The 15,757-nt window shown below is 34.8% G+C and overlaps 2 protein-coding genes across 3 annotated transcripts; both read left to right on the top strand.

The window, feature by feature from the left end:
* The first annotated feature begins 930 nt into the window (after positions 1 to 930).
* Positions 931 to 8,258, top strand: LOC140957402 (P-loop NTPase domain-containing protein LPA1 homolog 2-like). 2 transcript variants are annotated; one of them, XM_073414635.1, is made up of 9 exons: positions 931 to 1,235; positions 1,373 to 1,542; positions 2,375 to 2,446; positions 2,486 to 2,700; positions 4,784 to 4,865; positions 5,899 to 6,312; positions 6,417 to 7,160; positions 7,342 to 7,449; positions 7,700 to 8,258. In XM_073414635.1, the coding sequence occupies exons 2-9, from the start codon at positions 1,384 to 1,386 to the stop codon at positions 8,057 to 8,059; spliced, it is 2,154 nt and encodes a 717-aa protein (XP_073270736.1). In that variant the 5' UTR covers positions 931 to 1,235; positions 1,373 to 1,383; the 3' UTR covers positions 8,060 to 8,258. The 2 variants fall into 2 exon arrangements, with proteins under 2 accessions (XP_073270736.1, XP_073270735.1); XM_073414634.1 differs by having other exon boundaries at positions 932 to 1,235; positions 2,375 to 2,700.
* Positions 8,259 to 9,065: 807 nt separating this feature from the next.
* On the top strand, positions 9,066 to 15,062 carry LOC140956595 (uncharacterized). Its single transcript, XM_073413403.1, has 12 exons — positions 9,066 to 9,213; positions 9,314 to 9,407; positions 9,508 to 9,574; positions 9,849 to 9,950; positions 10,239 to 10,303; positions 11,057 to 11,152; positions 11,557 to 11,636; positions 11,724 to 11,937; positions 12,803 to 12,858; positions 13,987 to 14,112; positions 14,395 to 14,578; positions 14,798 to 15,062. Exons 1-12 carry the CDS (start codon positions 9,182 to 9,184, stop codon positions 14,915 to 14,917), a joined length of 1,236 nt encoding a protein of 411 aa, XP_073269504.1. The 5' UTR covers positions 9,066 to 9,181; the 3' UTR covers positions 14,918 to 15,062.
* The last annotated feature ends 695 nt before the right edge of the window (positions 15,063 to 15,757 follow it).

Genomic DNA, 15,757 nt, shown 5'->3' on the forward strand with positions numbered 1-15,757 from the left:
TTTATCACAGTCACGGTCAATTTGTAATAATAATAATAATACAGATTAATTGGTCATGATATATTTTTATATTTTTTTAATAATAAATGCGTTAACTTATTAGATTTTTAAAATTTTTAATAGTAAATAAATAAATTAAAATGTCGAATTCTAGCTATCAAGTTATAATATAATATCTAAGAAAAGAAATACTTTTCAAAGGTGTGGACTTATTACTATAGCTATAATTAAAAGTTTTAGCTCACATTTTATAATAACTTGGTTGAATAGGTCTTTTGTGAAACGATCTCACGAATCTTTATCTATGAGACGAGTTAACCATATCAATATTCATAATAAAAAGTATTACTCTTAACATAAAAAGTAATACTTTTCATTGATGACCCAAATAAGAGATCCGTCTCACAAAATACGACCCGTGAGATCGTCTCACACAGGTTTTTGTCAACTTGGTTAGTAAAATAGTAATTTATTTATATTTGATTAAAAAATAGCAATTTATTTCACCGAGTAAGTTTTTTTTTTTTGTAAAAGTTTAAGGCAAAAATTTGCATGAAACGGTTTCACGCGTCGTAGTTTGTGAGACGGATATCTTATTTTGGTCATCCATGAAAAATTATTAATTTTTATGCTAAGAATATTACTTTGTATTGTGAACCATGAAAAAATATTACTTTTTATGCTAAGAATATTATTTTTTATTGTAAATATCGTTAAGATTGATCCATTTTACAAATAAAGATTCGTGAGACCGTCTAACAAGAGACCTACTCAAAGGTTGAAGGATGATAATCGTCACAAAAAATGTGAAATTTTAAAAAATATAAAAATATATTTACCTTTTTTTAAAAAAACAAATATTGACTTTATATTTTGGAATTTTGTGACTATAAAAAGCAAGAGTTCTGTGTTAAATAATATACCCACCCATTGTAGACTAAATTACAATCTCTGCCACTCTCCTCCTCATTTGCTAGAATACCCTTCCCGGGTCCCAGCGATTTCCGTGTATATAAATCTGCCCCGAATCGGTAAATTCACCGTCTGCTGTATAGGTTGAACGAAGGTGGTATTCTCCGAAGCAAATGCCGTTGAAAATGGACAGATCGATTCGAGAACTACGTCGTTTTGCCTCTGCTTCGCTTCCTACTCTCATTTTTCGTGCTTTCTCTCCAACTGCCGCTGCTTCCGCTTCTTGAAACCCTATCCCGAGTCTCTGGATTTACCTTCTCAAGGTTTGGATTCCTTAAATCTACAAACATGCATTGTGGTATTGTGATCGCGTATGAACTGTCTTTTCGTTGATTTTGAATCTGAGCTGTGTTTTAATTTTGGGGGTGTATTGTGCTCTGTTCGCATGCGGATTGAACAGGTTCGGGGGGAATGGCGGTGGCGGATGGGGTGACGAAGCTGCTGTACGTTGTAGTGGTGGACGATGATGCGGTCCTCGGGAAGAAGGATTTTCCATCGTTTCGGTATACGCGTTCTGTTCTACAGAGTTCTCTGCAGCTCATGGGTTGCAAGCCTCGGCACGCCTTTAAGGTTCTCTATTTGTTTTAGAAGTTATATTATATTATATTTATAAAAAGAGTCGTGCTTCCTATTTTTACTTCCTTTTCAAACTTTACTTGACCTGTGTTATGCATTTGTGTTTTTGGACACATGCATGACTTTTAAGATGTTATGTGTGAACCGCGTGTGATGATTGATTGGAAATTACGATGAAAAGAAAAATATTGATTTTCAGATCTACGAACTGAACTCATGTTTATTGCCTGTTAGTTTATCTTAATGCTATATTCTCAACACCCTCGATATGCAATTTACTGAGTCTTTTGTTTGTGGATTAGTGGATCCAAAATGGGCGTGCCTTTTCATCATTGTAGTTTAGGTTAATAAATTCATGTTGTAGTTTTTGTGAATTGTAGTACATTTTCTCCAGAGAATCTCATGATAGTTCTTGAAGTAGTGAAGTAATGATTCATATCTGGGCTTATGCTGTTATGTGTTGTTTCAAGAATGATCCATGTTTCATGGGGATCTATAATTTTCCACCGTTCTCGTGATGATTGTCAGATCTCTTGCCATTTTGATCAACTGAAATCTTCATTGGATTTTTTGTTTATTTATAGCAGTTGGTGTTTCAGTAATTTGATTCAAATTTGCAATTGGTTGCTTTATTTTTCTATAAAAATGTGTAAGATTATTAGATTCAGGACATCTTGAATCTGCTAGCAGAAATTTCATTTTTTTCTCAATAGGGATCTCATGTATTATCTGGTGCAGTCCAAGCATGCATGTCTTTGTTGCGCCTATCGCTTACCTAATTTTGTGATTTTTTTGTTTGTGATTCTTATGTTCCTAATTTGTTCAGATTAGTCAAAGGGTATTTGAAACGATGAGGCAGGAAAGGTTGGCTAATAAGTTGGCTTCAGCTTTTGTGGATGTATCCCTTGAGGATGCTGCAGTGTATCCTCATAGGGAGACAGGACGTGTCACTCATGCCTGCTTGGATAAGACAAAATCTGATCAGTTCACTCCAGAGGAAGATAAGAGCAAAGGGGAACCATTTGAATTGTACAAAAGGCGCACCACTGTGGTTGTCAGAAGAATATTTTTTCTAAATGTTGTTTGTGGAGCGCTTTCTGAGTACAAGTATGTGGGACTGAATCAAAGGGCTGATTTAATATTAGCTTGCAGGTACTGTTACCGTTTTATGCCCATCTTAAACTAAATATGATGTTTTAGGTTCAAGTTGAAATGGGAAGACTATTCGTGAAGAGAGTCTTTGTACACTGTAATAACTTTTTTTGGTGTTTTACTTTGGTTGTATTACTGGCCTTGTCAAATTGTTCTTCAGCCTCCTTCCTATTGTATGTTCATTTCTTTCATCAGTGATGCACAAGCTCAACCAACTGATTATCAATTTACTTTATATCATATTATCTTTTCTGAGCGCATTCAGAAATTTGAAGGAGCCTGTGCTGTGAGTATAACCTAAGAATTATTCTGAATTCCCAGAAGAATTCTGAACATGGTATAATGTGCGATCATACTAAAAATTGGTCATCTACTGCCAACTGGAATTCTTTTCTTCAGTTCACCTTTCAATGTGCTAATGCGTTCTTATTCCCCTTTCATTTTCTTCCTGGACTTTTGCAATATTGGGTATTCATGCGGATTCCGAAACCACTGGCCGAGCTTGTTTGTATGATATATTTTCCTGCAATTATTCTAGGTTAGAACTAAGAGGAAGATGTAATACTTGTAGGCGCATAATTTATACTCTTATTATGACGATTTTGCAACTGTTAAAAATACTATTGAATTATTATTGACAATAAAACACTGAGTTTAATTGGTGGATTTAATAGTGAACATGGAAATATATTGAAATTATAAATGATCTTTCTCTTGGTAGTGTGATTCTTTGCTTTATGTAGTCGAACTAATTGTTTCTTTAGTAAAAATTCACTCATTTCTAATTGGATAGAAAAGGTAAGAGCAGAATGACAGTTCCTTCTAGTATGGTGAACTTCATTGCAAGAGAACCTTTCACTTTTTAACTTTCCTACTCTTTTAAAAAAATTATTCTCTGTTTTTCTTGCTGGTGCTTTCTTCTCCTGTCCTAGCTGTGAACCTAAAAACTGGGGTGGCATCTGCATCTTGCGTGAGAGCCATTTTTAGTATATGAATTTTCTTGTTTCGTTTTAACTAAGAAAATGTGGTTTGGATCAACTGAAAAGAATACTGAGTTGCAATTTTCCATTCAGATGTTGAAACATACATTGAAAAATCTATGATTCAATATATGTGTACATGGTCCTCGCTCATTAGTGTTGTGTTTTTACTTTTTATACATATACTGCTTTTCCTACTAGGAGTCAAGATATGCCGATTTGGGAAACNTGTATATGTATGTATGTACTGCATTTACTTTTCTGGTTCTCCCAAATGTATACTTCAGTTTTATGTATAGTAGGTTTTCTTTATCAATATGCCCCTGTTAACTATGTTTTTGAAATATGTGCAATTATTTCTTGAATAAATTAAACAAGGATAAAATATAAAATTTATTTTTCCATTGATATTCTTATTTCTTAATATGTGTTAATAAACAAACAAGCCTATATATTTAGAACTGAGGCAGTATGTATTACCTCGATTGACATTACCGACATGTTGTCCTTTCTATAACCTTGCCTATCGTCACACGTGGATTGAAACAAACTTATGACTTTACAACACCTATCATAGTATCTACTTCCCAACTCAATTTACGAAAATTTTATCTATGCATGTCTTCTGTGTTATTTGTTTTTCCTGATTTATTTAGTTCGTATCATTGCTGGCAAAATCATTGGTCTATATCATATTTTGTATTTTAATATAATCATTCATAATTGTGCTTCTGAGATTTATCATATCAGTTTAAGAATTTTTTTGTCTCTGCATGTATTTACATGAGTCACGGCATATTTAGATGTGATATTCTCACATTGAAATTTATGACTTTTTTTCATTTAGATTTTTTGTGTCATACTTTATTAGCCAAGTCCCAGCCATGAAATATTAATGTACTTATGGTTGTAAAATTAACTTATTAAAAATGAGCGATGTGATATTATGGTTGCTGGCTGATGTGTCTATTGACACAATGTTTCAATAAATTGTTAAATGTTTACGGTTCTTTATTATTTTGTTTTGTTTTGTTTATTTTTATTTTTACTTTTAAAGGTACTTGTTCTGTTTTATTTATTCCGAGTGTTTGTTTTCATTTCAGAATTCGAGAAAGAAAGGAATCTGTGACGGTGTTGCTGTGTGGTACTAGTGGCTGTGGAAAATCTACTTTATCTGCCTTACTGGTATGTCTCTTGTTGCCTTGAGTTTGGTTTCTGGTAAAGTTTCTTTTATTTCGTTCTCTTTTCATTTTTAGCACCCGAGCTTCCGTTAGTTTTTGAACTTAGTAGTGTCACAGACTCATAGTTGTATGAACATTGAGAGTCGAGTTGATAAATCAATATCTTTTTACAAGTACAGGTAATCTTTCGTGACACAGTCTCATCAAATTGGCTCTGTTTAGAAAATGTTTTGATGAATATTCAGAATAATATGATGTGAGATATGCACATACATGCTTTTTATGGCTGTAAAGGAACTTTCTGTTTTACCTCAACTGTAATAAGATTGATTTATGAAAATGTGATAAGTGAGTTTTAAGTGTTAAGAGAATACTGGTTCTTGCATTTGTCTTCAAACCTACCCATGCTTAACTGATTTAGTTATTTATATTATATGCAGTGTTCTAAATGACGGTTGAGGCGGCCGCCTAGGCTGTAGGCGGCCTTCGATCGCCCCGCCTTTGTCTAAGGTGGTCTCTGTAGGTGGTCCGAGGCGAGGAGGCGGCCAATGATTTTAAAATCATAATCAATTGTCAAAGTCAAAAAATTTTAAAAATCGGTCAAAGTCAATCAATCTAGAAAAACCTAGATATAATAAAAACACATTTAACTCTCTTTTGTATTTACTTTTGATTTCAAGTGTCTTCCATCATCGGCCACCACCTGCCTCAAACTGCCTCCAGCCGCTGCCATCAGCCACCACCTTGATTATCTTGTTTGTTTGCATTTATATATGTATTTGCACTTTGTCTAGATTGTATTATATTGTATGAAGCTTTTTGATGAATAAACATTATTAATTACATAAAAACTGATGATTGCTTGTATAAAAACTGATGATTACTTGTAATAACATTGCATGATTATATATACTTATTTATAAAAAATTGCTAAAATAAATTCAATCGCCTCGGTGGTGGACTGTCCCCGCCACTGCCTCCCGCCATTTACGACATTGATTATATGACCTTAATTCAGTTATATACTATTATTTCAGGGAAGCAGGTTGGGAATTACGACTGTTATATCTACTGATTCAATTCGGCATATGATGAGGAGCTTTGTTGATGAAAAACAAAATCCACTGCTGTGGGCCTCAACCTATCATGCCGGGGAACATTTAGATCCAGTGGCTGTCGCAGAGGCAAAGGCCAAAAAGAAAGCAAAGAAATCAGCTGGCATTTCAGCTACCTCAGTCGGCAAGGATGACGCCTCTAGTATTCTTGCAACTGGAAAATCCGAAGGAAATATTTCTGCTAGGGATGTTATCAGTCAGAAGCAGATGGCGATCGAAGGATTCAAGGCACAGAGTGAGATGGTGATTGATAGCCTTGATCGATTGATTACAGCATGGGAAGAACGGAAAGAATCTGTAGTGGTGGAGGGTGTCCACTTAAGTCTCAATTTTGTGGTAATAATTTTTAATATGCATTAGTTCTAGAAAATTTGCACGGAGACGTACTTTTTCGTTTATAGTAGAGGCCAGATTTGATTATGATTGAATTTGCAATGCAGATGGGGCTTATGAAGAAACACCCTTCAATTATACCCTTTATGATTTATATTTCAAATGAAGAGAAACACCTCGAAAGATTCGCTGTTCGCGCAAAGTACATGACACTAGATCCTGCAAAAAACAAGTATGTCAAGTATATACGAAATATCAGAACAATCCAAGATTATCTATGCAATCGGGCAGATAAACATTTGGTGCCAAAGATGAACAACACTAATGTAGATAAAAGTGTAGCAGCCATTCATGCAACAGTTTTCAGCTGCCTAAGAAGGCGGGAAGCAGGAGAGCAGCTTTATGATCCAATCACAAACACAGTAATTGTTGTTGACGAGGAGTACAGGAATCAGTGTACTGCCAATTCCTTGAGTTCTAAAGGAATGTTTCAGCTGATCCAAAGGCAAGGTTCTAGTAGGCAATTGATGGCACTTTTGAACGATGATGGTTCAGTGGCAAAGGCATGGCCAGTTGACATGATAGGTGACAATGGCAAACCCATTATTGGGCACTCCACTGGGAATGGAATTGGAACACCTGTGTATGGGCCGCTGCGGATTGGAAAAGCAGAACCAGTCAACCTTCAGTTTGGCCACTTTGGTATTAGTGCTTGGCCAAGTGATACTGGGGGCACAAGTCATGCAAGCAGCGTAGATGAATCAAGAGGTGAGCTGACTGACAATGGCAGTATATATTATTCATCCTGTTGCAGCTCACCGAGGATGTTGTCTGATGCGCCTGCTAAGGAAGTAAGTTACAGCATCATCAACTACGAAGTGAACTTAAACTGTGAAGTTGGCTAATAATTTGAAATTTTGAACGTAGTTTTTCAAACATAAATATGCTTCCAACAGGATGGGATGAAAGTTTCAACCTATGGGTCCTTCCTGGTTCTAATCGTGCTCTTTTTTTCCGTTGTCCTTTTCACAGCTCAAGGAAGAATTGTCTGTCGATGGTAGTGAGGAAGATGTTGAAGAACCACCTGAAGCAGACAGTGACGAAGATTTAAGTGATGAGCAAAAACAGCTCCAAGAAGAGGTAGGAATATGTTGTCGGAAAATTTTCCCTTGGCACACTACATTGAACAGATCCTCCACATTAATTTGTGATACACAATATTGCCATCTGTAAGCTTCATAATTTGTGTTATAACTGGTTTGATAACTTGATACTTGTTTTTGCAATTTGGATATAGTTGATTTCACTGGATTCATTGTTTTTTGGGCCGTTGTGTTTTCTATTTTGTTGGTTGTAAAAAATGTTTCTCATTGCATGTTATTTATCTCAGTTGGAAGGGTCCGTGGATGAGGGATCAACGGAATCAGATGAGTATGATGTTCTTACTAACATTCACGAAAGTGGTTATGCCTCAGATGATGATGAAGAATTTGTCAGTAAAATGGGTTCACACAAAATGGTGTCCTCTGCTTTAGGAGACCAAACAAACGAAAATGACTTTCATGACCTCTTCGAGACGGAAACAGAAACCCATTCAGGGTCACCAAAACATGCTACTCTCACATCTCCTTTCAGAGATAATACCGATAGAAGAATTCTACCCCCTTCCTTGGGCCATAGATATAGGAAACGGTCGCTAAGCATCCCTTCATTTGTGAAGCGTGGATCGTCAACTACGACCACTAATTAAAGCACTTCGGAGGTAGCAGTGCAGATTATGTGGTTGTCCATAACTCATAAAGTCTTTGATGTATCTTCTTCCCGTTTCATAGCTTTGAGGCATTGTTAAGACATTGTCAGTAGACACAGCCAATTTGTTTATGGAGTTGGGCGTTTTGTTACTCAAATGCCTGTTGTTTAGCATTGAGAAGCTCTGGCTGTTGAATGTAGAGATTTCTGAGGTAAACGTTTTTTCCTTTTTTTTTTTTTCAATTTTTTGGGTGGGGGGAGGGGAGGTGTAGATGTAAATATTGCGGGGACCTTTTCTCGCATGCAGATTTAGATTATAGAAGTATTTGGTTACTTCTCCTTGTCTAAATAAAAAATGTTTATGATCTCAGGCTCACAAAAGTCGGATCATTTTTCAAAAATATATTGAAGTGATTTATATCTGCTCCTTCCCGATATAGGACAACGCTATAGCATCAGGTATTGAACAAGTTTTTCAAATACCGCTTAATACCTCTGAAAAGAAATTTTCTTCATTGATCTGTCACGGGCTTACCAAATTATAATATCACAATTTACTATATTTCTATCTATTATTATAATAATGTGCCAAACGGGTGATATCAAAATGACATTTATATTTTTAAATTTAAAGAAGTGTTGGTACGGTAATTACTATGTAATGTATCCCTTAAACGATTTCTATACCAAAAAAATAAACAGCAGCTAAACTAGAAAGAAGATGGCAATTTTGTTTACATTGGGGGAGGGGTTTTGGGTCTTGAACTCAAGATTGACAGTACCCATTCCAACTTTGGAAAGGCTTATGCCATAGGCTAACAAAGCCATGGTCGAATATGGGAGTTTCATTCTCTTTATTATTAGCATGCTAAATGCATAAATACCGAACACATTCAACCATACAATATTTTCACCTATTAACTTAGCATGAGTTTTTTTGCTTTTCTTCCAAATTCATGATAAATTTTAGACAGCTTCATTATGGGCCTACGTGATTTGGGCTCTGGTCCATAAAATTATATTCCCTTTGGCGGGAGTTCAAAATTACACTACAGGAGAGAGACACGAGAGCTAAAATAATATGTTTATCCCAGAAATTTTAGATTATAGTGGGTGAAAAATAATGAGCGAAATTGATCTGAATTCTCTCCGAAGGTGTAATTCTTCAAACACCAAGCCTACATTCAGCTCGATGTTTTGTTGTGTTAATATTTTTTTTCCATTTCGGTGTTGATTTACTTTTTCTTATGTACAGCCGAATCTGGGAGCTCCGGAACATCTCGGAAAACTCAGAACTTTGCGACGAGGATACGGAAAATTTGTTGAGCAAGGTCGTAGTCGAACTTGAGGTAATTGAAATGAAAAATCTCGTGTGTTTGATAGCAATTTTTGATATTTTTTTTTTGTTTTTCCGATGTTAAAACTGGGTAGCTTTTCATTATTTTTCAGAGGAAAATTAGTCAGGTTGTATCGGACTGTTCTTCGGCTGTAAGCTCGTTGGCGAATGAAGGCCTTAGTGAGAAATTCATTTATCTTATTTATTGTTTCTGTCGTTTTTATTTCACTAGTACTTGATTGCAAATTTGCAATAACGAAGGTTCATTTGGCTATGAACTGTGTACCTTTTGACTAATTCATAATTTTTTAAGGCATTAATGAGTATGATTTTTTAAAGAATTTTGCTGAACCACCAACCGAATATTTGGTTATCCACCGAGGTTGTTTTATTGTCACTAGATGTTCGTCTTTTTGTTAAAACTCAATGTTGGTTTATTATGTTGAAATTATAGATGAACTAATGGAGCATTTGAAGAAAGAACTGAATGCAGTAGAGGGAGAAAATGCAAATGCTGAAAGTGAAATTATGGAGCTTTTAAGAAGATGTATGGAAGGTAAAAGCCTTTCTTTTGTTTGAGTAGGTGAGAGGGCGCGCTCCTACCCCCCTCAATTTTAAAGACTTTATATTTTTATATGTAATTTTTTTTAATATCAAGTTTTACCCACCAAGCAAGTCTTTCCTCCCCATCACTCCGATCTCATCCCTTCACCCCAAATAGTCTGGTTTACAATGAGCATTATTTTGTTGTGCTCATTTTCATGTTTTTATGTTGTTGAGTTTTGCACGCATTATAACACGTTGTTATTGTTGTTGGTGGTGGTGTTTTTTTTTTGTTTTGCAGATAATGATAAATTGGAGGGCGAACTGGAGAAATTAAGTTGTTCTTTGGACTTTATAGAGTCACAGGTCATATTACATGGCATTTCCAGATTTAAATATATTGACTGTGGTTCACTGTTTGTAAATTGTTCAGCGTCAAAGAGTTTTTTGGTTTATATATGAACTCTTGCTTTATGTTTGTTGTCATGCCTTGTGTGTTATTGCACCTTGTATTTTGTTGCGATTCTCTCAGCTACGAGCTACTGAAAGGTTGATATATATATATAAAGGCAGGATGTTAAATGCACTGATTGCATGTCTGCTAGTAGGCGGTTTTCTCGTGAAACAGGCATTAGAACAATCTGGAGGTGGCTTAAAGTCTTGCACTCGAAACTTTTACTGTTGATATGAAGTATAGTTTAAAGCTACAATACTGAGATTATGGCTTAAACTTTGAGTCTTCATATCCTAACCAAATAATGGGGTTTCATGTATAGTTATGGCTTCTTGATGTTAATAGATCAAGGCCTCTATCTATCATAATATCAGCATTCATGATGACCTTATGTCACTTTTATTTTTCCAGCATGTTGAGGCAATGTAAGGCGAGGGAAGAAAGTTGATTTGAAGCGACTGAAGCACATAAGCTTTGCATTTTAAAACTAGTACAAAGAAATTGACGGGAACTCTAAATTAGTTGTATTACATATACTTTGTGGTCTGTTTGTGGTCTGCACGACCTCTCAAATGGAAATATTGTTTGCTGTTGTTTGTGTCTTGAATCTGTTTCCTGCATTATCTGTTAGCATTTCTGCTAAAAAAAATTTGTTCATGGCGCAGAGACTTGAAAAAGAAAAACAGGACAAGCAAACAGATGTCTCTTATGAGGCAGCTTACAAGGAAACCTTTTCAAATGCACACGACTCTAGTTTTGAGGTTTATTCATTATAGCATTTGCCCTTTCTATATTTTTGTTTTGATGAACTATTATACAAATGTTTTCATCATGTTCTGAATAGGAATGTCTTTCTATCTCAGATGTTAGAGACTGTTTCCCTCATGATGCCTTTCGATGATTAGTTATATATGAATTTCTTTCACACAATTTCAGCTGCAATATTGTAATACATGGCCTTCATTTCTCAGTTGTTATACTTTAGTTTCGTTGTGGTTTTGTCTTAGGCATGGACCTTTTTGCATTTGCATTGAATTTGTTTCGTTGAAAACTGAAAAGTATGGATAATATTGTAATTAAACCATTTCTGTAATTGTTGCATTTCTCTGTGACATGCTAAATCAATTTTTAAGTAAAGTTCTTTTCCTTTTTGTTCCCCCTTAAGATGTTGGAACTCAATCACCGGATTGAGAAAAACAAGATGACTTTGAAGTCACTGCAAGATCTGGATACGATTATTCAGAGGTTTCATCTTTTCAGAAACAACGGAATCCATTATCCTTTTTTATGTATTTATTGTGATCTGACATATGGTCACTCTCGTCTTCACAGGTTTGAAGCTGTAGAGAAAATTGAGGATGCATTGACTGGTCTCAGAGTAGTTGAATTTGAAGGAAACCGCATTAGATTGTCCTTGAAGACGCACATCCCAAATTTAGAAAGTGTATTGCGCCAGCAAGAAATAGAAGGTGTCATTGAGCCAGAACTGAATCATGAGCTGATAATAGAAACTATAGATGGAACATTTGAATTGAAGAATGTTGAGGTAAGACATTTTTAAAGTCATTGAAGGTGATCCGTGATCCATTGCTCCAGCAAATTTGTAGTAACACTATTCGTACAGATACTGAATCTGATAATTGAAATTAGTTATCATGATTCATAATTTCAAATTAAGTTATATGAAGATGTGAATGCCAAGAACTTAACTGAGGCTATCTATTCTGAAAATAACACAACATGGGATAGCATGACATTGTGTTATTTCACATATGATCCACATGAGAAAAATTTTTCAATATCTTGATCGAACTCAAACATCACATTTATCCCATTATACATTATCATTGCCTTGTAACTGATGGACTTGGGATATTCTTTGTGCCTGATATTTGGCTATAAACTCTTTGCTGAAAAGTATAACTCCTTTTTTTTACATTTAGATGCTTGTAACTTTATTGACTCTAATCCCATGTGACATCTGGCTATGAATTGGACTCATGGCATCAAATTCATTGATATTGTAGTCATTTGGCCAATGTTCTTAGCAAGATAACCTTAGAAAACATTACATCTTACAACATTTCATGTATTTCAAGATTTTTTCTTATGTTCACAAACTTGCAACCTAAGCTTTACACTATAATGACATTGTCATTTAGGTAATTTGATGGCAGAAAAACTCTGTATTGATGTTTTTTGTTTTGTTTATCTTGTGGTCATTTACTTTGTCTTCTTTGTCAAATTCCGTTGTTTTTCGGTAACCTTGCTTATCACCAAGTGATTGAAAGTTATTTTTGAAATAGCAGCTGAGGATGACCCTTGCAAGTTATTGCTGCTTTTATTTTTAAGATCATTATGATTCACTAGTTACATCATTCTTATGTTTTCTGCCTTGGATATATCCGTAGGTTTTCCCAAATGATACATACATAGATGAAATTGTTGATGCTGCCAAGTCTTTCAGGTTGGTGATTTCTTTTATTGTTTGTAGATTTATTTTATTTTTTTATATTTTTCATGTGTGGATGGACTGTAAACATTTTTGATAAGATGGATTGTCTCTAGCTGTAAATGTCCACTATCTATATGGATTCTAAGCTTCACAAAGGTTAAATTTTTCTTTACCTGGTGAAGGTAATAGTTATGGTCATAAAATTAGAGTTGTTTGTTATTTTATGTGTTACTATGTAAGAAATATGTTAGTTTACAAAAGTAACTAACTGTTAATGGCTTTGGTGCTTTGTGTTCAAACTAAAGTTCATTAGCAAATGCTAGAAGGTCCACAATGTCACTTATGGATTAAGATTGATTGCAAAATTCATGGAAAAGATAATATCCTTAATTTGTTAAATTAGTTGTAAAATATGCACGATTGACGCAACAAGTAACTAGTTGATGGCAGATTTGAGTCATTTGATCTCTTTTCTTTGATTAAATCCATGCTTGCGTGAAGAGTTTGTCAGGGCGATTGAGGTGGAACTAAACTCGAGTAAATTAAACATCAGATAACTATTTTGAGTGATAGAACCACAACATTGATGGTGAAATTGTGCCTCGTTATTCACTGATTAACTGCTGATAGGTATCAAACTATAGCTTTCTTTTCGTGACTTTTACCCTTTTTTTCCTTTCTTTGTTCAAAATCTCTGCATTCTACTGTGTTTCATCGCTTTGATTTTTGCCATGTGTATTGTGCCAATTATATTTGATTCTCATTGTTGTTTGAGAAAATCCTTTGCTACTTATTTGCATTGGTGTAAAGTTAATATCTGTTGGTTCTGGATGAAATCAGTCTAATTCACAGTGCAGATTAATTTCTAGATTTCTGTTTGGATCAATGTTTACATGATGTAGTCATGTAACTGTGGAATGACGTTGGGACTTCCCTTTTTGTTGATGATATGTGTAATTTGAAAGGTTTAGTCATCAATATGCTCATACTGGTGAACTTTCAGAAATTAGTTGGCTACACATCTAACATGCATCTTGATGCACATTGAAATCAACTTAAGTTGATCTTTGTCATAAATCGAAATGCCTTATTTTATGGTTCCNATATATTTGAAATTTATTTAGTTGTTACCGCATCCAGGTTGCTTTATCCATCATTCTCAGTAATCACAACCAGATCTTCCCTAGAGTGGTTTGTGAGGAGGGTGCAAGATAGAATCGCTCTTGCCTCACTCAGGCGAATAGTTGTGAAGAATGCAAAGTCAAGGTATACTACTTCATTACAATGCTAATTTTGATCTTGGTTATTTGAGCACGTGTTAACGGTGGTTTGACAGAGAATTGTTATTTAGTTTGTCAGTAAAACCATGATTTTGATTTGAGCGCTATGATTTTCTTCTGTTATATGCTTGCAGCTGTGATCCACTGCATAGTTCTTAATAATTAACATCTCACCCTATACGGTCCCCACATAGAAGTGGAAAGATCAGGTGATAGTTACCATTAGATTTTCATATCAGTTTCTTTTTTGCCCTTTCTATTGTTTCAGGCACTCTTTCGAGTACCTAGACAAAGAAGACACAGTAGTAGCTCATATGGTTGGTGGGGTTGATGCTTTCATAAAGCTGTCTCAAGGTTGGCCAATATTAAATTCTACTTTGGATCTAATTTCACTCAAGAGCCCGACCCAGCTCTGCAAAGAGATTTCGTTGGCCGGTCTTTGCATTATTGTGGTGAGCAGTATTAATGCTCGATTCTTGCTTAGCAGCAGATCATATTTCATGCACTTCTCAATGCAATTTTTTTAAGAAAAAAATTGGTGAAAAACCTATCTAGAAAAATTACTGGTCAAAACTCCAGAAAATTTGTGTTTCAGCGTACATTGTTTGCCTCTTTACTGTTAAAGACTGAATGATTTCTTGGCCTGAGCTTATGTGTCGTGTAATTTGTAGGAGTCAGCGAACTCATTGAATGCACCTATACGTCAGAATATCTCAAGCTTCGTGGATGGGATCGAAGAGATACTTATGAAGCAAATGCGTGCGGAACTTCAATCAGATAATAATAAGTGAATAATAATTTATGTTTCTAACTTAGCCTGGCTGATGTGTTGGAGAAAATTTTTAAGTTTAATATGGTGAAAAACATCCCATTATTTTCTAGTTCGAGTTTGTGTAATGCATGTCTTATCTGGCTTTGGAATAACATCTGCTTTTTTAGATAAACCTAAACAGAAGTATCTTGTCTACTGTCGAGTTTGCAATCAAACAAAGTCTTTGCTCTTGATAAAGTTGGATCAAGTTGGGACAATCATGACGTACGTAATGAAAAAAGTTGAAATTTATGTTGTTTTTTTTTTAAAAATAATTGGTTACGTTTATTGTCAAATTATTGGTTTTCTTTTTGATTTCACAATTTTTTATGTTTGATATATATGCAAATCCAAATGACAATTGCGTGATGAATAAAGAATAACATATTTCTGACTGGGGTTTTGTTCTATAGTTGTTACAAGAGTAAGGATCAAATTCATTGTAATTAATGGAAGACATTACTGGCCTTGGAGGATCCATAACCTGATGTATTTGTTTCTTGAATAAAGTTTTGTTGGATTCAAGTGAGAGTGATTGATAAAGTGGGTGAATGTATGGTTATGTGTGGTTCCGCAATTGCTACAGTCTCAGTTTCAAGACATATTTGTAACTTCCAACAGAAAAACGAAAGTAAAAAATATTCAATTGCTCAAGAGCTAGAATTGAAGACCAAAAAAAAAAAAAAAAATATCCGAGCTTGATTCTCCAAGCTCCAAGACAAACATCAATGGAATGAGATATTTTCACAATTTTTATACTAACCAATTTTTGGTACGTCAGTGAAATTTTTTCATTTTAATTTCAAATTTTGATAATTTT

The sequence above is a fragment of the Primulina huaijiensis genome, chromosome 14 (genome assembly GCF_012295235.1).
Source record: "Primulina huaijiensis isolate GDHJ02 chromosome 14, ASM1229523v2, whole genome shotgun sequence".
Taxonomy (NCBI): Eukaryota; Viridiplantae; Streptophyta; class Magnoliopsida; order Lamiales; family Gesneriaceae; genus Primulina; species Primulina huaijiensis.